General features: G+C 35.0%; 1 protein-coding gene across 1 annotated transcript in view; it reads right to left on the bottom strand.

Annotated features, from left to right (window-relative positions):
* The window catches only part of LOC137408813 (uncharacterized), a 28,275-nt gene extending 10,403 nt beyond the window's left edge, over positions 1-17,872 (bottom strand). Inside the window, exons 1-10 of the mRNA XM_068095398.1 lie at positions 17,812-17,872; positions 13,004-13,230; positions 12,123-12,173; positions 9,712-10,081; positions 9,324-9,548; positions 8,344-8,517; positions 7,246-7,446; positions 4,467-4,634; positions 3,216-3,318; positions 706-793 (exon numbers count right to left, since the gene is read on the bottom strand). Of these exons, the coding sequence (XP_067951499.1) occupies positions 706-793; positions 3,216-3,318; positions 4,467-4,634; positions 7,246-7,446; positions 8,344-8,517; positions 9,324-9,548; positions 9,712-10,081; positions 12,123-12,173; positions 13,004-13,114 (1,491 nt within the window). The 5' untranslated portion in view covers positions 13,115-13,230; positions 17,812-17,872. The remainder of the gene's footprint in view (positions 1-705; positions 794-3,215; positions 3,319-4,466; positions 4,635-7,245; positions 7,447-8,343; positions 8,518-9,323; positions 9,549-9,711; positions 10,082-12,122; positions 12,174-13,003; positions 13,231-17,811) is intronic.
* Positions 17,873-20,684: the final 2,812 nt, after the last annotated feature.

Below are 20,684 nucleotides of genomic sequence, written 5' to 3'. Positions count from 1 at the left end.
AGCTGTCTAGTCAATTATGCTGTTTTTGCCTGTTCTGACAAGATAGAAAAACTCTGTTTTCGGGAAAAAAACTGGATCTATGGAACATACAAGAACATCAGTTATGATGTAAAACCAGATTAGTATTTAAACAGCAAACTGTTAGGGAATGTTTTTCAGAATAGAAATCATCTCATTGTTTTACAAATTAGTTAAATGTCAAATTAATCAAAATAGTTAAAATAATCATTAAATCAGTGATTAGTGATTTATGCCAAAGTCTGAGCAAAACAACATAAAGTTGTTACGCAACACCAAGTCGCAACCATGGCACACCTGTCTCCCTTTGCTACCATCCTTTACCATTGCATGCCTGTAGCACAATAGCTACAGCCAACCTCACGGCAGCCCCTGCTGCCAACACTTGTATGCAAGAAGCTGCTCAGCATCATCTGTTGCTAAATGATGATTTAATGAGTTAATCATAATAAACTGGTTTGATTTTTAATTAACATCAAATGTGAAACAAACTTTCGAAGCTATACGCCAAAAACACAGCATTAAAGTGTTTATGTAGGAGAATTCAACCCTGTACAAATGCCCAATAAACTATTGATACTGTTTTAAGTGTTCTCTGCGAAACACTCATTCTACCAACTTCATAGACTCCTTCCATACAAAGCTTTATAAATGACTAAGCCATCCCTAATCACAAGTTCGACCAACCTTGTTTCCTTCTGATGTTGAAGCATGAATCTCATCCACAAATTGTTGTCCTTTCAGCTGCAGAAGGTAGGAACAATATGGGAACCACCTTCAAGGGAACAACCATAAGTCATACACCTTAACAAGTACCATGTTTAACATTTGAATCACTTGTGAACTTTTCAATCCGAACACTGATTTTGTTGTTAATAAGAATTTCAAAATGAACTTTACAAATTTTCAGTAGATGTTATCAGAAGGTATCGATATTTTTCATCATTTACGACTGTTTTTGATGTTTGAGATGATTTGACTGCCAGGATGTTTCAAGATTAAAATCAACAAAACTTGATCACAGTTAAAACACTCAGAAGAAAACAAGTGCTGAAGTGACATCACTAGTTGCTATCATTGGACTAGTTGATATCGACTATTGTGTTCAAGTTACAGCGTTACGGTTTTGTTTTGTCAGCCTCATTGCAACTATAGACGTCATAATGGCACTTTCGCATGATCTGAACATTTTAAGTGCGATTAAATTTTTTCAATTTTAATCTTGAAACATCCTGGCAGTCAGATCACCTCAATCACTAACAATAATTTTTAATTGTTAGAAAAATGCCAATACTTTCTGATAAAATCTGCTAAAACCTGTCCTGAAATCTTTTGTAATAGATGGATTTATGAATGAAGTGTAATCAGAGCTGCATGGACAGGTACTTATGCATAGCTCGACCATTTGTTTAGTACTTGAATCAACTAATCAAATTTGACCAGTGAATCTTTTTATACAATTTGATACCAATAATGACTCGATAACGTTGACAGTCGACTATACAATGTACATGACTTAAAGGAATGTAGTTGGTTTTGCCAGATCTTTTCACATACGCAGCTTGCTTATTTTATTTAGTAAGAAACTTTTTTGGTGAAAGTTTTTGGTGTGGGCAATAATATACAGCGCCCCCCCCCCCATTTCCCAAGATAGGCAACGGGATCATGTGGGCGGGGGGGGGGGCTTTTGGGGGGCTGTATATCATAAGTGCGGGTAGCGACGGAACTGTGCCGATACAAAGACCTTTTTCTACATAGTTTGCTTGACAGAATTAGCGTAGACCGGTAGAATTGGTAGTCGGTACTAAGATGTTTACACAGCATTTAGAAGAAACTAATATGACAAAGTTTATCTTTAGCATTAATCCTGGTTCAAATACCTCAAAAATGCGAGATAAATCACATATCAAAGAGATTAAATTAGACAATGGAGCTTAAACATTATAGATTATTCTGCTATAAACTTTGTCCATCAGGTTAAATTTTAGGACTGTACAGATTATCAGAGAAGCTTGGTTTACCATATTCATGGCATTGAAAGCAAACTTCTGTCAGTTTCATACCACCAGCTATAATGCAAAATATTGCAAACAATTAACATACTGTTATACTTATGAAGAGCATATGTCTGCTGGAATTCCATAGAGCAAAGGTTTAAAGATTATGGGTTTTTCATGACTCAATTCCAGAGGCCAAAGCTCAAGGCTAAAAAATGTGACCTTACTGACACGTGAGAGTTGTTCAAGGCCGTTTGTCCGAGCAACTTCATGACCTGATAAGTTGGAATTTGTACTTTAATAAGGCCAGCATCGAGGCAAGATAGTATGTAGGGCCTATATTATCTATAAGATTAAAGGCCTGATAAGGTGTCTAGGCAATGCTAGAAAGATGGCTATTTTACAATACAACTTTAGAGAATCCCTACAAAGCTAAACAATAATAGGTGCAAGTTTGATAGGTAAGAAATTATACACAAAATAAAATTACAGATGCAGCTAACATGTAACACTCTGGTTGCTAGGCAACCCGGCAATTTATCACCCTGTTTGCTTACATAAAACAGCTTCTGTGATTGCAATGGTACATTTACGATAATAGATACATTGTTTATTGTTAGAATACATGAATCTATTGCAGATATGGCTAAACAATGCATGATGGCACATTGTAAAACAAGGTTTATAATAACGACATGTACATCGAAGTAGTTCCCATACCACATCTAGATTGTGGCTTTGATTCAAATATGATGACAGAGTTGCTAAACATGGAGAAGTTTGCATGAAGCATTCAAAGTAAAACATATTTTGGTATGTCTGTATACTAGGATAGCGTGACATAAACTTTGGCTTTGGCTTGAAAGCTTTGAAAAAAGAATTAAAATTGTCGTAAACCAGCTCTGTGGTAGAAGTTGGCACTTTTTGTGTACGGCAAAAAAAAATAGTGAAAACAAAGGATATGCTAGCATAAAGCCACACCGCCCACCCACAGAGTTACATGCAATAACCAAATGCAAAAACAGCCCGAGTATGATCTTGTGATTTATGCAACCAAAGACAATTTTCTCATTTTTTATCTGATAGGCCAATATGAGATTTTAAACAAAGCAGTTCCTACTTGACATAACTCGACCATATGTGTATGACCATTTTTTCACAAATGCAATAAACAGACTATCTAGCAATAGAACTACATACCTTGCGTGTTCTATCCATGGATCATCACCAGCATTCCAGCCTTTCAGACTTCCAATGCAGTAGAAACACCGGACACTATCATCGAATCCCGTGTAATAAAAACCTGATCAAAAAGATTTGTAATGATCCAAGAATTTCAATCTATGCTTGGGCATAAGAGAAGACAAGAAGACGGTAGCATGCAATCACATCACTAGAAAAACTTCTGGATTGAGGATGAACTTTACTTATGTAAACTAATTTCATTGACCTGCCTATTGTAAAGGCTTCACTCTGCCATTAGTCAGCGCTGTCTCAATTATTAAAATGCTTTTTTATTGGTCTGATTAACTGCGCAAAGTACAAAAGGTGAAGACGTTTGAACTGTGCTTGTCTGTCAATATCATCATGAGGAACAATTATTATAAATCACTTTTAGGTTAGAAAATCTAAACTGGATACCAGTTTACCATTAATGTCTGTGACAAAATGAGATTGAACCCTTCTTGTTACAAAATCGACCAATAAAAGATCAGAATGAGGGATTTTACACCAAGAAATCTCAAATAGCAACATTACATCAGCGAAGTACTTCACTAAGTTTCCATACAGTGATAGTATAGAGACACCTGACTGCGCCAGGGCAATAGTGCTCTGATGGGCTGACAAACAGATCATGTTTTTATAGGGCACTATAGTAGAGGTGGGCAATGCCTTATGTCAAGGCTTATGTCTGGGTATGAAGCAGCTGAAAAGCAACACCTATGCACACCCACAAGTGAGGCGCAGTTGGTCCCTAAGGCAATTTCTATGGTAAAAAGATAACACGTAATTTGTGTGTTTTCCGTCTAAAGAGCGACACTCAATCATGGCAGAATAAGAGGGACATGGCATTACAGCTCCATATGAGGGCAAATTATTGATTATTTGCTGTTTTCAAGCTGGCTTAAAATACGAGTTTATGAAATTTCCTAACAAAAGAAACTTTTTATTCAAGCTTTACAAATATCTTTCATTTTATTAACTTTTCTGTCAGGATATTCATCCTAATTAAATATAAACTATATAATATAATTACAATTCACATTATAATATAATCATAATATAAATCATAATTGAATATAAATTATGATTTATATTATGATATTATGATATTTGTATTGAACATACAAATATAATACAATATGGCACAAACTAACAGAAGCATCTCAGAAGCTTTTTCTCGTATGTACTTTATTCGCAAAATATTAAAAATTTTCTCCAATATCTCACCGGCAGAGCACAATAGACTACTATTTATTGGAGATGAGGCAGGCCATCTAGCAAATGTTTTTATTCTGGTTGCCTCCGGAGCATACTTGATGACTGCTGCCCTCTTCGTGTTGATACCGAGAGCATCGCAATCGACAGAGATGGAGCCATCTCTGTTCTTCTTCGTTTCTACAATCAGATAAGACTAAATGAAAGGATGAAAGAGTATTTCTAAGTTTGTCTGAATTTTTCGATGGTGCGGACGATGTTGATTTGGAGTTTAGCGCATATTAAGTTACTGTGTGATAAGTGTTTTAAAAAAAGCTTTGTTAAAAAACGATGGGGAATTCTACGTCTGAGATCATAACGACACACTCCTGTTTTGTTTAGCAGCACGCAAAATAAGAAAACAGAAGTGTGGATAATGTTTAAAACAGCTCGCATGGCGTTTTTTGAGCATCATTCGTAAGTGCAGTTTGCCATCTTGCACAAGCATGAAGCATTTGAAAAAATGTGCCAGTAACAAAACTCGCTTGATTTGTGTGTTTTCATCATTTTCATCTTGTGGATGACACAAGCTTGCGGATTACCTGGCGGATAGCGAATGTATCGCAATGGCAGGAAGTGTTATGTAACATCACATGATGTCATGTAGTGTTATGTAACATCACATGATGTCATGTAGAGTTATGTAACATCACATGACATCGTGTAGTGTTATGTGACCTCACGATGTTATGTGATGTTACACATCACATAATAGCCTTTGTTGTTATTATCAGCAACATAATATATTTAGTTTTAGTTTATTGTCATAGAGCTCAAAAGATATCTTAATAGCCAAGCTGGACGAGTAAATACAATTTCTGTAGAAAAGGGCTGTAGGTATCAATAGTGTGAAACAATAGGTAGTTCAATTTTACTTGAGATTTTAACACATTACGTATATACATAAATAGCATACTTAAATAGACACCTTATCAATACTCAATAATAAAGCAGATGGAAAGTAAGATAGAAAAATTTTAAAACTAACATCATTGAAACAATTTTCTTTGTCTTATTATAGTTGTAGTAACAGTAGTAGTAGTAATATCAGTAGTAGTAATAATAGTAGTATTAGTAGTAGTAGTAGTAGTAGTAGTAGCAGTAATAGTAGTAGTAACAGTGGTAGTAATAGTAGTAGTAACAGTAGTAATAGTAGTAGTAGTAATAATAGTAATAGTAGTAATAATAATAATAGTAGTAGTAGCAGGAGTGATAGTAGTAATAGTAGTAGTAATCGTAGTAATATTATTAGCAGTACTTAGCAGATGGACAAAACAGTTTTATAAATACATGTTTCATGAAAAAAGCAAACGATCATTGGTTTTTGGCAATTTGGGCCAAAAGTAAAGGGGTAAAAGCTAGGAAACAAAGTTTTAGACAACATATCAGTTAGAAACAATTGAGTCATGGATGCTGACGAAGTTGTGTTGGTAAAAAGTGAATCAGCTGACACAGGATGGTGAATATCTCTCGACCTCATCCATGAGGAAGGGTTAGATAAGTAAGAGCGGTATATAAGGTAAGTAAGAGCTGTATATAAGGTAAGTAAGAGTTGTATATAAGGTAAGTAAGAGCTGTATATAAGGTAAGTAAGAGCTGTATATAAGGTAAGTAAGAGCGGTATATAAATCTGATTGTAAGTTTCATGCCGCAAATTTGAGTAATTATGTTGACAACTAGGTAGAGAATCCAAAATTGTTTTGACCAAGTTTATACTATTGCTTCCAATCATCGCCTTATAAAAATGAAAGATTTCTAGCTTTATACCAAATGCTGGTCTAAACCGACTAAACTCCACTATATGTGCAAAGAATTATGGTAAAAACTAAGTTTGCAAAACGTTCCTAAGTACTTAGTGTATTGCTTACTAATAAGTTAACATAAAAACTCCTCCTCCTGATCATGTTTAAATATATCCTATGCTTTCTTATTAAAATAGGCTTTTTTAAGAGTCAAGGGTTCATTGGCTAATGCTTAATCTGCTATCGGCAGAATAACTAATACGAATTTTAACCCAGCATCACAAGATTATTACAGGTGCAATCAGTATAGGTCTAATGCTTTTTTAAGCAACCACTTTGGGGTCAATGTTTTTGGTGCCAATATTTTGTGGCCAAAACAAATTAATAATACAATTAAAAATTAAACCAGGTAATTAAATAAGTCTAATTAAATTAAACTTAATTCAAAGCTTTAACTTGACAATAATGCAAACTATAATAAAATTGTTAAAATCCAATCTTAAGTAAATTTCATATTTGCGGGCTTAGCCTTAAATATTCAAGTCTTTTTTTTGCAGGCAGTCTTACAATATTTAAAATACACTTATCAGCTTTCACATATTTCAGCAGCTTCTGATTTGGACTATGACCAGCAACAAATTATATTTAATCCATTATGATGGGACTTTGTTTAAATTCTTATGCTCAATATTGTTTTTTTCAACATCTACCAATAGGTAAAAAACCAGTAAACTTAAAATTCAATCTAAAGAAATTCAGAAGTGACTTCAGTATTGAGCGATAAGTATAGTTGGCTAATAATACTAGCAAGCAGTACCAAACTGTACGGAGCTAAATAAGTAAGGATCCCGATAGTTGGCACCAAATGGCATTAAATCAATCTATTTTAATCCGTACATCTCTACATATGTATTTTGTTAGTCAGGTACATGGTGCCTAGCTTTAATAAAAGTAAATTTAAGTTATCAAAACCACCATAGACAATGTAAGTCACCATAGACAACACTTACCAAGCTGGGGAAACATTTCCAAATTTTTCAGTTCATCACTGCTCAACAAAGTATTCCTGTACTCTCTATTACCACAATCAAGTCCCTTAACAAACCTGCAGAAGGCAAACGCCTTTGCATGTTCAGCCATAGGGTTGTCCTCCCTACTCCACTTCTTCATGCTGCCACGGCAGAAGACACACTGTACTTTATCTTCCACACCTGTCAAACATATTCTTATTAACTCAAAGGTTACAAAGTTGGAGTATTCATACATTTAAAATTCTTGCCTGTCCACAGATATTATGGTAGTATTGAAACAATGGAAAAGTAACTTTGTATCTAGTTCAACTGTGTAGCCTTAGCTCAAAAGTTTCAAACAATATGACACAAAGCTTTACTAGCAACGCTGCAAAATGCTTTTCTAAAATGTGAACACAAAAAAATGAAAATAAACACAAATTCCAAAACTCCGAAAATTTTTTGTGTTCCCATTTGCAAAAAGTGTATTTTAATACTGTTTTTGCTTTTCTCTATGTTAATAGCGGTTTTCAATAAGTTTGTATCTTTTATACGCTGCAGAGCTTTATAATAATTATTAGAGAAATCTGTGATCCCTCCTTGATCTATATGGATAGTTTTTAGATTTTTGTTTCAAACAAGTGTTTACAAAAATTGGATGAAAAATAATGAAATAGAACTTTCCAGAGTGAAAAAGAGTTTTTTCTTTACCTCTTGCTGGTTTGAATAAAACTAATTTGTTAATTTGTTATTTAATAGATTGGCACTGAAAAGTTGTTTGTGATATATTTGCTATCTGTTTACACAATTCCACTTAAATCAAAATAAAAAATGATTTCTAGAAAAATCTTTACTGAAGAGGTCAAGGACTTTCTATTTGTAAGAAGGCTCGAAGCTGCTATTGCAAGGAGTTCTTGTAAATTCCCACATGCAATTGTTTCATACTTATAAATTTGCAAAGGGAAGTTTTGATTGTTTTCAGAAATTAGAACAAAACCGCTAACTCACGATTATCTTAAACTAATAAATATGTCGCTATAAAAATGAATAAAAACTAGAAGACATCTGTAATACTATTGCAATTGTCAGAGAGGCTACCAAGACAATAGAATCCAGCCTGTGCCATCTTCTCGGCACAAAGATTGCCATCAAATGACCAGTGTGCTAAAAACGTCTTTCTTCTTTCTTTCTCATCTACCAGGAGAGATTCTCTTTCCTCTAGTGTCAGTTCAGTTAAGACATAGGTACGGTACTCTTTTGGACTCATTCTACCTGCAACAGTAATCTTACATGACTTAGAAAATTACTGACAGTAGAGGTGGTTAGATGGATCAGTCACTGACACCAGTGTGTATGGTACTTCAGCCTCTCGGTTAATTCTCTTGGTGATAGCACCATTCTTTACATTTTCTTAAATTTACTGAAAGTGTTGCTCTCTTTATCAGCATAAATTTGTGTAACTATCAATAATTTTTTACTAGTAATCGACTACTAACAATCGACTACTAACAATCGACTACTAACAATCGACTACTAACAATCGACTACTAACAATCGACTACTAACAATCGACTACTAACAATCGACTACTAACAATCGACTACTAGAAATCGACTACTAGAAATCGACTACTAGAAATCGACTACTAACAATCGACTACTAGAAATCGACTACTAACAATCGACTACTAACAATCGACTACTAACAATTGACTACTAACAATCGACTACTAACAATCGACTACTAGAAATTGACTACTAACAATCGACTACTAACAATCGACTGCTAACAATTGACTACTAACAATTGACTACTAACAATTGACTACTAACAATCGACCACTAGAAATCGACTACTAACAATCGACTACTAGAAATCGACTACTAGAAATCGACTACTAGAAATCGACTACTAGAAATCGACTACTAGAAATCGACTACTAACAATCGACTACTGGCAATCAACTCCTAGGCAACAAATGTAAAATAACTTGAGCAATTCACGTAACATGTATAGCAGCAACCAGCTAGTATGGCAGCAGGTGTAACCTTTAACTTCTCTTTGGCAGCATATCTTACCAAGTTTCTCTTGAATGCAAAGAGATATCAGCTGATTCTGATTTTCTGGGTAGCCTGCTATCACATAAACAAGCTGATCTCTATATATTCCACAAGTGCTGTCTGCCCATGATTTTCCTAGATCTAAGACTTTCCTGAGTTCATCGGTGTCTGCCAGTTCCATGTTGTTTCCACAACAATCCTGCGCTTTTGCCATGTTCTCATGACAGTCTACTGATGCATGACCTGTTACGTAATAAATACCACTAATTCACTAAGCTTTGCAGGCTACCTACGCTATTCATAAATCTTACGCTTTTCATAAATCTTACGTTAATGCTAGTTGTAAATTGATTGCTATGCTTTTTGTTTTTGCAAAAATATGATGCAGTACAAATGTTTTACTTACTCAGGTTTCTGTCCTTGAAGCCAGAGAGTTCTTTGGTATCAGTTGTGGTTTTTCGAGCTTTGCCCTTTTTCGTTTTTTTTTTTATTTTTTTTCCTGAGTTTTTCTCAGAACCTAGTTTTTGATCTTCAAAGATCGCTTGAAAACTTTTTGAAGTTGTTTGTTTGGAACCTACAAATTTGCTAGCTTTTAAAAATTTGTGTAATAGTATTTGCAGTGGAAAGGTTTTATAATGGCGGCTAAGTACATTCTGTTTGTCCCAAGGGTTATGGGTAACAAGTCGATCTCCAAGCTTTGGCTCATATGGTATGGGTCGGATGAGAATTCGATGGAACCATGACCTTTTTGTTTTCTGTGGCAAAGCTTCAAGTGTCTAAAAAATGTTTTGTTAGAAAACATGAGAAACATTGAAATGAATACATATTACCACTATATGATTAGAATTAAGACAGCCCACAAAATGAATTAAATTTGTGAGCTTAGTAACTTGACAAATGCCTAAAAATTGATCCTTACACACTTTTGAGCAGAGGGAAAGCTCACAAGCACATTGAAGCTTAAAGGCTGATTTCCACTATATCCCTCAACATTTAGAATTGTGAGATCGAACTTTGCAGATTTTGGTGATTGTCTGTGATAACGCTGTCGACCCTATCATAAGACTGTTTACATGAGCGAATAATCAGCGACATTGCATTTTAGTTATACAACGCTGTCGCTGAATCGATGTAATGCTAGTCCTGCAGTAACTGTTATAAAAGAAAATATAGATCAAGCAATCTGTTACAGCCAGTTACCATTCTTGAAGTAGTGCACATTGCACAGACTTTTGTGAATGCTCAACAAACTATCAAAAAATTCTGGCAGCTGCAATCTTTTTTTACTTATCTGCATTGCGGTGAGTTTGCGGCGGTATCGGTTTGTGGTGCACATAGTTGATGAATATTCGCTGAAAACCATTGCTGACATACGACATACATTGCTGACATACGACATACATTGCTGACATACGACAATACATTGCTGACATACGACAATACATTGCTGACATACGACATACATTGCTGACATACAACAATACATTGTAAACTAGCCTTTAGAGATGAGCAAAGGTTTTAGGTACTAACTTTGGCTGATAATATGTAAAATTTCTAATAATTGGTTTTCTTTAGTTTCTGTGATTGTTATAGCAATCTTAAAATTTGCCTTCTCTTGCTCTATTGCAGTTCTCATAGCAATATCTCCATTTACACACAAATTTACTCGATGAATGGTGATTATGAAAAACAACAGAGTCTTGTTGGACTCATAAAATTCTTATTCTAATGTGGACATACTTTTAGTATTGCAGCATGACATACAACTGCACTGTTTTATTTTATAAACATACATGGCTCTAGCTAATATTTACTGAATATTTTTGAATGTGATGCTTTTTATTAAAGCAAGTTACTTTATTTGGAGCTTCTCACAAACCCTTGTTTAGACGTAGTCCTATAATTGCTTTTCATCGCTCCACTGTAACACTTTACCAAAGGTGCAGTTTAAAATGTGGTTGCAGAACTCCCATTTTTGCATTTGTATACTAGTAATACTTATTAGATTCTGCTACTATAATCTTTTACAAGTTACTTCCACCTTGTTCAGTAGGAAAGAACAAGTAATCAAATTATTCTAACAGTGGAAAATCAGCAAGCGGTGTGAAGTTGGGCCCTGAGTGAAAGGAAAAATTGTTGAGCGACAAAGGCTTATCACCACCGAAGTCAGTGACATTTTTCCAGCCATTAAAAGCCTGTGGGATTATATATGCTTTATTTTTTAACCCCTCAGTAGTAGTAACCAGTGTATTAGAGCTAGTAGCATGGGTGTTGTTTTTATTGGAGTTGCTATTATGAGGCACTTTTTAGTAGTCACAACAATGGCACAAGTGGATGTTGCATTATCATTGTTCAAGTTACCATAACCTTGACTTGTTTCTATAATTATATTCAAAGTTTTTAGAGTTGACATCATTATCATCATGTAAATTATTATTGTATTGATCAGTCAAACAATCACTGACTATTGTAGGATTAAATAAAAGTTTTGTTCTTTAATTTTGTAAGGCGAATCGCTTGCTTACTAGTTTTTCCATTTTACATTTTATTGATTAAATCACGGTTTCATATTTTTTTGGCTTGTAGCAAAACGAAGGGCCCTTTTGATGACCAGTTCATATCATAGTTAATAGATAAATATCTTTATGGCAACATTTTAAACTTAGCAGCATTCGTATACTTTTCTATTGCTAGTAGGCGATGGCTTTATAAAGTTCTAGCAAAAACAGAGTTTATGTCGTTTCCCCAGAGAATCGATAAACCACCAAGCTGCAATAAATAAGGAGATTTAAGTTTTTAAGTGAAACATATACTTACATTTATAACGGTTTCACAGTCTCCATTGGATCTTGCTAGTAGAAAAACAAACTACAACAATAAAATATCGATTATCAACTTTAATTAAACTTATAAAACTACTACGGAGTTTACTAAAACTGTCTGTTTAAAAAAATGTTCGTATCTTATTTACAGTGGGATTATTAAAATTTAACAATATTTTAGACTAGATTATAGCTGTTATAATTGTGCACTTGGGAAATCAATAAAATTTAGTTTAATAATGTCTGACACCAAAGCAAGTCTTTATGGTTTAATCATTCTGATTTAAGGACAGGTAAATAAGTTTTGCACAAACATTGAACAACTCGATGAATAAATGGTCTACCCAAAGCGATAATGAAAATGGTTGCTAGGCAATAATTGATGGGAAAACAACAAAGCAATGCTAGCAGTCGGAGATGAAAAGTTACACACACTTAACTCAATATTAAAAACAGGTTTTGGTGAGGCACAGCTGTCGTCTGCTGAACAGCTTTCTACTTAGACAATTGTGATGAATAAAAATAAAACAGGATTTCTTTTTGCATGAACTGAGCCACAAAAGGTGGGAATCTCATTTACTTGAGGTGAGACAAGCGTTCAAATTTTTCATTTCGGGATTGTTGTAACTTTTCATGCCTACCATCTTTCTACCAAAACATAACTCAAGAAGCGAGCAAGAAATATTTATATTCAAAACCCAAAGTACATCAGTTTTATGGCTGTCATTCAATCGTTGCTGTACTTAAAACGTTGACTGCAAAGTGTGTGCCGTTTTTGCAAAATAAGTAAACATTGATTCTTGTGATAGTACTTTGTTGAAAGAAAAACTTCAAATCTCATACTGTAAGTGGTTTGACACAAACTTTGATACTTACTGCTAAGGTGTTCAGCTTGCGCAGCTTGAGAAGCAGAGGTATCAGATGGCAAATGCAGCCTTTATTCCATTGTCGACAAGTTGGTTTAGGTTTGCTAGCATGTCCGCCCATCTTAATGTGAATATGTTCTCATTTTGGATTTTAGTTTGGTATCGTTTGTAAAAGGCATAAATGGTCGGATACCGGGGTCTATCTCCTTGGTGAAGGTTATAGATTGATTCTGTTATCTGCGCAAAGCAAGACATTCAAGTAAAATAGTATGATTAAAACTGGGCTTAACGATAAATTTGCTCAAAATTTTAATAGATTCCATCAGAAAGTATTGGTATGTTTCATCATTTGCGACTGTGTTTGATGTTTGAGGTGATCTGACAGCCAGGATGTTTCAAGATTAAAATCAAAAAAACTTGATCACAGTTAAAACGCTGAGATCAAGCATAAGTGTGATTATGACACCTATAAATGTAGTTGCAAAGAGACTGACAGATTGGAGAAGAGTAATGCTTCGCCTTGAACACAATAGCCGATAGCAACTATAACAACGGCTACAACTAATGACATCATTTCGCACAGATTTTTCTTCTGAGCATTTTAATCTTAAAACATCGTGGCAGTCGTCACCTCACGTATCAAAAACAATCTCAAATGATTGAAAATTACTGATGCTTTCTGATAAACTATAATATTTATTTGTTTTGAGTTTGTTAAGCTTACAGTTAGTCAGCCTTTCACAGTCATCAATAAATTTAGGTCATTATATTTTATCTTATGGATAAAATGCCAGGATGTTTTAAGACTGATTGATGTTTAATTGCTGCTAACCAAAAAGGCTAAAAAGATACGTGCGAAATATGTCACTAGTTGCTATCATTGCTATAGTTGCTATCATTGCTATAGTTGCTATCATTGCTATAGTTGCTATCATTGCTATAGTTGCTATCATTGCTATAGTTGCTATCATTGCTATAGTTGCTATCATTGCTATAGTTGCTATCATTGCTATAGTTGCTATCATTGCTATAGTTGCTATCATTGCTATAGTTGCTATCATTGCTATAGTTGCTATCATTGCTATAGTTGCTATCATTGCTATAGTTGCTATCATTGCTATAGTTGCTATCATTGCTATAGTTGCTATCATTGCTATAGTTGCTATCATTGCTATAGTTGCTATCAGCTAGGTTGTAGCATTACGAGTCTCTATTCTGTAAAATCTCTTTGCAACTATAAACATCATCATCGCATCTTCACTTGATCTGCGTGTTTTAATCGCGATTAAGTTTTTAATCTTAAAACATCCTGTCAGTCAGATCATCTCAAACAGAAAAAAAAAATTGCAAATGATAAAACATTACCGATGTTCTCTGATAAAATCTACTAAAAGTTTTGTTAAGTTGATCTTTAATTCTAAAACAACAGATTCTTTGCTCATATTGTCTAAAGTATTGACGGAGTTGTCTAATCTTTCAAATGATTAGCTATTTTCAGACTTATTGATTATAGAAGTATGTTTACAACTTTTTGCATCCCTATTAGTGAACTGAATCAATTGTAACAATTGTTAAATGTTAAAATGATAGATTAAATGTTAAAATGGTTCCAATGCACAGCTAAAACAACACAATTCTGTAAATCAAGTAAAGCTAACAAAATATAGAGCTTTTCCATACAAGATGGGAGGGTACAAAGAGTGTAAGAGAAAGATTAGGTCTTGATATCAGGATTAACGCAAAATGGACACTTTTATTATTATGTATTTATTCTTTATAATGCAGTTTCATTAAGAATGAGTGTTAGAATAAAATTAGTCTTTGCGACCAATCTTTCTGTTATAGTAGAGTTGCCTTCTCCTTGCATTTCTAAGCTCTGTTTGCCACACAATAAGCCTTGTTTGCTTAAATGATTAGAAACAGTACCCATTCAAGGAATACACAATGAACAAAAGGACTTGATGAATCAGTGCTTAGCTACAGGATAACACACAGCTCTTTGTATGAACAAAACACATGATAGTGTTATAAGTTCATACTTAGTTAAAATATGGCACGTGTACTGATCTGGTTTAGGAGAAAACAATGTGTTAAACCTTTTTTTGCAAAGCCATTTGCCACTATACCCACATACTTTAGTTTTGGTTGTAACTTGGTATCTTAAAAGTTGTACTTTCACACAGATGTAAAATTAAATCATAAAACTAAGCAATGTTTCAAAGAATAATCTATGAAATATTCCAGTTTAGAAAGCAGTATAAGTGTTCTGAAGTGCTGAATTACATGTATTTTACATGTATGAGTCATACTTGGAAAATTCTATTCTCTATTTTTCGGAAATTCTGATTTAATAAAACTTTTATTTCATGGGGGGCCTGGAATGAAAAAATGAAAGCTAAGTCTTGTTGAATACTAAAACTTAGCTTTAAGTATGTATGTTTAGTAAGCTAAATTCATTTGGATTAATATCAAAGTTATATTACGTAGCGTCATAGTGTACCGAACTCATTGCTGGTAGGTCTCTTTCACACCGCCATGAGCAACGACGTCTGTCGTGAATGTAAGATCTCCATACAATGCTGTACATATTAATGTTACATTTTATTGCAGATCATAACCACTAAATAGGTAGCCATAGTTACTAAAGTTACTATTCTACTTTAGTACCAATTTTTAATATGTACAGCGCGTATTTAAAATTTTGATGTTTTTACCCAGGAGAGGGGTGCATTAAATAATTACTAATAGTTCCTATGGCCCTCCATATGATACTTTTACCTTGCAATCTTAACACCAAAACAAATTAATGTCGTATGGTTCATTGTACGTAAGAGAAATTTACACACCCATGAATACTCATAGGTATGAAGATTTGTAATAGACCAATTATCTTTAACAAGCCATTAAATTGGTGTTTCCTCAGCTTATATTCAGACTACACCCCTTTTATCAGTACAAAGACTATAGACTTACGTAGGTAATATCTATTAGCTGACTATTATTAGTATGTAGTTACGTAAGTCTATGGTATTTATCAATACAAATACCATGGACATATGTAACTGCATACTAATCATAGTCAGCTAATACGTAACAGCTGTTTATGTACACATATGATTAAGCTGTAATGCAAATCTCTTGTGGATGGCTAACTTTATCAACATTCACAATATGCCGTGCCGATCAATTTTGGGTACAATTGTGATGTATAATTTTTGTGTGAAAGTGTACATTCAGCCTCAGGTTCATTGATTATTCTTTAATGAAGCTCAGTCTTATGAGTTCATTTCCATATCTGTACAAAAGTATGCCCTTAGAAGTAGCCCTTAAAGGTTGACTTGACACAAAATTCACATTACAGTTATTTGGTATCAAAAGATTCACCTTGTCTTACTCTGCTGTGTTGTAGGTGCAAAATATGTGGAAATGTGATTACAAGCTCTTAAAAGCTCAAAAACGAACAGTTTATCGCAGCCATCACGAAACCGCCATAGATCGGAAACAGTTTATTTCTCTGACGTAGTCATTACTTTGGTTATTGTTTTGTGACGTGATGTTGTCATGTAAATTGGAAGACCAATAAAAAGCTCAATATAAAACTTATCGTAGTACTAGTTTATGACAAACACTTCGGGTTTTAATGAAGACACCGTATCAAATATAGATGCTCGCTACTTTACAGTTTTGTTTCAGCTTGGTCTAATCGTCTAGTCGTAATCTGATCATGTGACCCATACTTCGCGAATAATTTCTGCAGCATTTGTTGATTATCACAGGTGTTTATCAGACAATGATATGTACTCCTTCGAGCTAAGGTTAAAAAATTAAACGAATTTTCACGGTAGGTTATAAGATATCAGTGCTAAAAGTGACGGCATTACAATGACGATGAAACCGACGCGTAAGAACAATAAACATAGTTTTATTGATAGCGTGAAGTATATTTGTGAAAATATTTCGACGAATGAGGTTGCGTGAAAGTGTAAACAGAAGCCATTTTGTACAACTACGTCCCATTTGAGCCGTTTTGGAAAGAGATGCTAACCTACGGCGGTTTCATGATGGCGGCGATTAACTGTTCATTTTTGAGCTTTTAAAAGCTTGTAATCACATTTCTACATATTTTGCACTTACAACACAGCAGAGTAAAACATGGTGAATCTTTTGATATCAATTAACTGTAATGTGAAGTTGTTGCAAGTCAACCTTTCAGTATTTGGGTATAAAGGCACATGGCTTTGTAAAAATGAGACTTACTTGTAATACTGTTACTGGGCAAGCATTCACAGTAAGTCCTTTCACCTGAACAGTTTGCTAACGATTAACGCGTGTACATCATTTTGACTCACTTTTAACACTTCAGCATTTCTTCATGTAATTTAAAGCCTTTTACAAAACTTAGTATAATTTTCTTTATTGGCGTAACGCTTGGTTTAACTCATTAACTACAAATACACAGTCTCAAATTAGGGGTATCTATTCCAACCTATATTGATTCCGTTTAACAATTTCATTGATTTAGTTATGTTAGTGACCGTCAATTGTTCTTCTCTACTCATAACATAACAGAACTCAGTCTGAAATGTGTGTCGTCAGAATTTAGTGTAATTTCTTTTGTGTCATAAACTGTTCAATTTACAAACCATGATGTTAGTCATTTTCTTATTTTGTTTGCTATCATTAATTGAACATTTAAATCATTCTTTTCGATAACTTTTCTGTTTAGTGTCTGTACAATTAGCTGATGAAAGCATCAGTCAATGAATACAGACATACAGCATGTGATGTAAATGTGATAACTACTAGCTATATATTTACCTGTACAATGATTGTAATGTACCTCTGCTCCTCAAGCTTGCCACACACTCTGGCTTCAAACCTAACTCCAAGTTGAATACCTAACTCCATCATCAAAAACAATTTATATACATGTTATGGAAAAGGAATCCCTAAATTCCCAAAACTAGGGAATTCCCCAACTGCTAGGAGTTTACAGCAATAATCATGGATTTTTTATGACTCATTGGACTTCTTCATTTTGATTGGCTAGTCATTATGGCTTTGATTGCTCACATTCAATTCGCAGGAATACACAGGTCTCAGTGGTAAAACTCCAACTATCGCAGCAGTATACGACAACTTCTGCCAACTGCAATGTGATTGTCTCAAATTACAAAAGGTCCGGCTGTTATTATTGGCTAATATTTAACGTATTGCAGTCAAAGAAGACAAGTTCTTTCGAACATAGAACTAATTTGAATTATTGAACAAGGAAGTTTGTTACTACAAACAACTTGCAATTATTAAAACTCAAGAACTTTGACCAATAAGGTGAATATAAAAAGGTGAGTTTGTCAAGAAGGCAAACACTGAGATTTGTATATATATATATATATATATATATATATATATATATATATATATATATATATATATATATTTATATATATATATAAATAGGCCGTGGCTAAAGCCAGGTTTTTTAAAACTTACGTGAGGCTTAGGGCGGCTTCTCGATAAATGCGGTCTCTGCTCAGTTCCACGCTATAACCATAGAATCGCAGCCATGATACACTTTTATGTACGGGATTTTGGCGACCTATTCGTTTATTTTCAAGGTCATGTTTATAGAATGCTATAGACTAACGACGAATTTATCACTAATGTTTAACTCACCACAGTCATAGGTCATTAAAACCGTTTCTTTCCTGACCGCATCTTTCCATAAACGTGAAGCCTCTAACAGCGCAATAAAAATCTAGCTGAGACATGGCAAGTAAGTTCTTGATGCAAGGATTTAGAAATTTTAATTCGAACTTGAAAGTACATAAAAGAAAATTCTTTTCACGCGTACTGATGTAGTCTGTTTTCTTATTCAAGAGGACAGGGTATAGCGAAACTCTTCTCGACACTCTCGCTCCTGAAGGGGTCAAGGACGACAAAACCTCAGTCATTAGCCGCGGTCTGTAGGCATATGCGGCTTGTTGGAGGATTATTTTTTCTTTCGTGAGTCATCTGGTTTTGAGCACAAGCCGCGCGGCTTTAGCATGAGGACTTACGGTATATATATATATATATATATATATATATATATATATATATATATATATATGTCATGACTAGGTGACTCCTTATCACCGCTGCTCTTCTGCATATATGCCTAAACCCTCTAAGCAATATGCTGGAGGAGACTCAATATGGGTACCAGTTTAAGAGTGGCACCAAGATAAACCAACTCTTCTACATGGATGACATCAAGCTGTACGCTAACTAAAAAGGGACATTTATTCGCTAATACACCTCACTCAGGTATACAGCAAGGACATCGGAATGACCTTCGGTATTGAAAAATGTGGACGGCTAATTCTTAAGAAAGACCATTCTATGCTCACAGATGGCCTAAGAATGCCAAATGGTACCATCAAAGATATAGAAGAAGGGTACAAGTACTTGGGGATTATGCAAAGCAACATCAACCATGAAGCCGAGGTACGTCACAAAGTCATTACCGAATACAAGAAATGCCAAGAAACAGCTCAATGCCAAGAACCAAGTCATGGCAATAAATACCTACCTACTGCCAGTAATAAGATATCCAGCAGGCATAATAAAGTGGACTGAGGAAGCCATCAAGGAAACAGATATAGCAACTCGTAAACTGCTGACCATGCATGGAGTGCTCCACCCAAAATCTGATACTACTAGATTGTATCTCGATAGGAAAGATGGCGGTAGGGGACTCAAAAGTGTACAGCAGACAGTGAAAGAAGAGGAGCAACGCATCAAAGCATATGCAGCCTCCATGGTCACTTCAGATAAGTTGCTAGCTTCAGATAGTTTGCCCTGATGAGGAGGAAATTGACTGGCACACGAAACCTCTTCATGGTGCTTACCACCGACAAATATCTAAGGTTGGCGATCTTCACCAGTCATATATATGGCCGAACAAAGGAAACCTAACGGCCAATACAGAGTCGCTAATCATGGCAGCCCAGAAGCAAGTGCTCCCAACAAGGCAACTCCAAACAGAAATCTATCACACTAGAGATGATCCTAGATGCAGACTGTGCAAAGATGCACCTGAGACCATCCAACACATCATCAGTGGATGCAAGCAGCTAGCAGGAAACGCATACACTGAGCGGCATAATCATGTCGCAGTTGTTTTCTATAGAAGTCTATGTGACGAGTATGGCCTTAATAAACCACAACACTGGTGGGAAGCTCCTGTTAAAGTGAATGAAAATGACCGCGCTAAGATCCTCTGAGATTTCTACATCCGGACTGACAAGCATATCGTAGCAAACCAACCAGATATAGTGGTGGTAGACAAGGAGAACAAGAGGGCTACTATAATAGATATAGCAGTACCCAATGACTACAATATAGCCAGCAAAGAAAAAGAAAAGGTAGAGAAACATCTCCCTCTTGGAAAAGAGATTGAAAGATGCTGGAATGTAACAACAACTGTAAGCCCAGTAGTAATTGGGGCTCTGGGCGCAATAACACCGGCGCATAAAATGAGGCTTGCCCAAATACCAACAGCTCTTAACTCAGGTTAGTTGCAGAAAAGTGCGCTATTGGGAACAGCTAAGATCTTGAGGCGAGTGCTCAAACTCCCAGGTCTCTGGTAGGAGACCCGAGTTAGAGCAGAAATTACCACCCATTCTTCCAGGGTATCCGGGCTGAGG

This window comes from Watersipora subatra, chromosome 11, assembly GCF_963576615.1.
Source record: "Watersipora subatra chromosome 11, tzWatSuba1.1, whole genome shotgun sequence".
NCBI lineage: Eukaryota > Metazoa > Bryozoa > Gymnolaemata > Cheilostomatida > Watersiporidae > Watersipora > Watersipora subatra.
The sequence above is the reverse complement of the archived record's forward strand: the minus strand, read 5'-3'. Positions and strand labels throughout refer to the sequence as shown.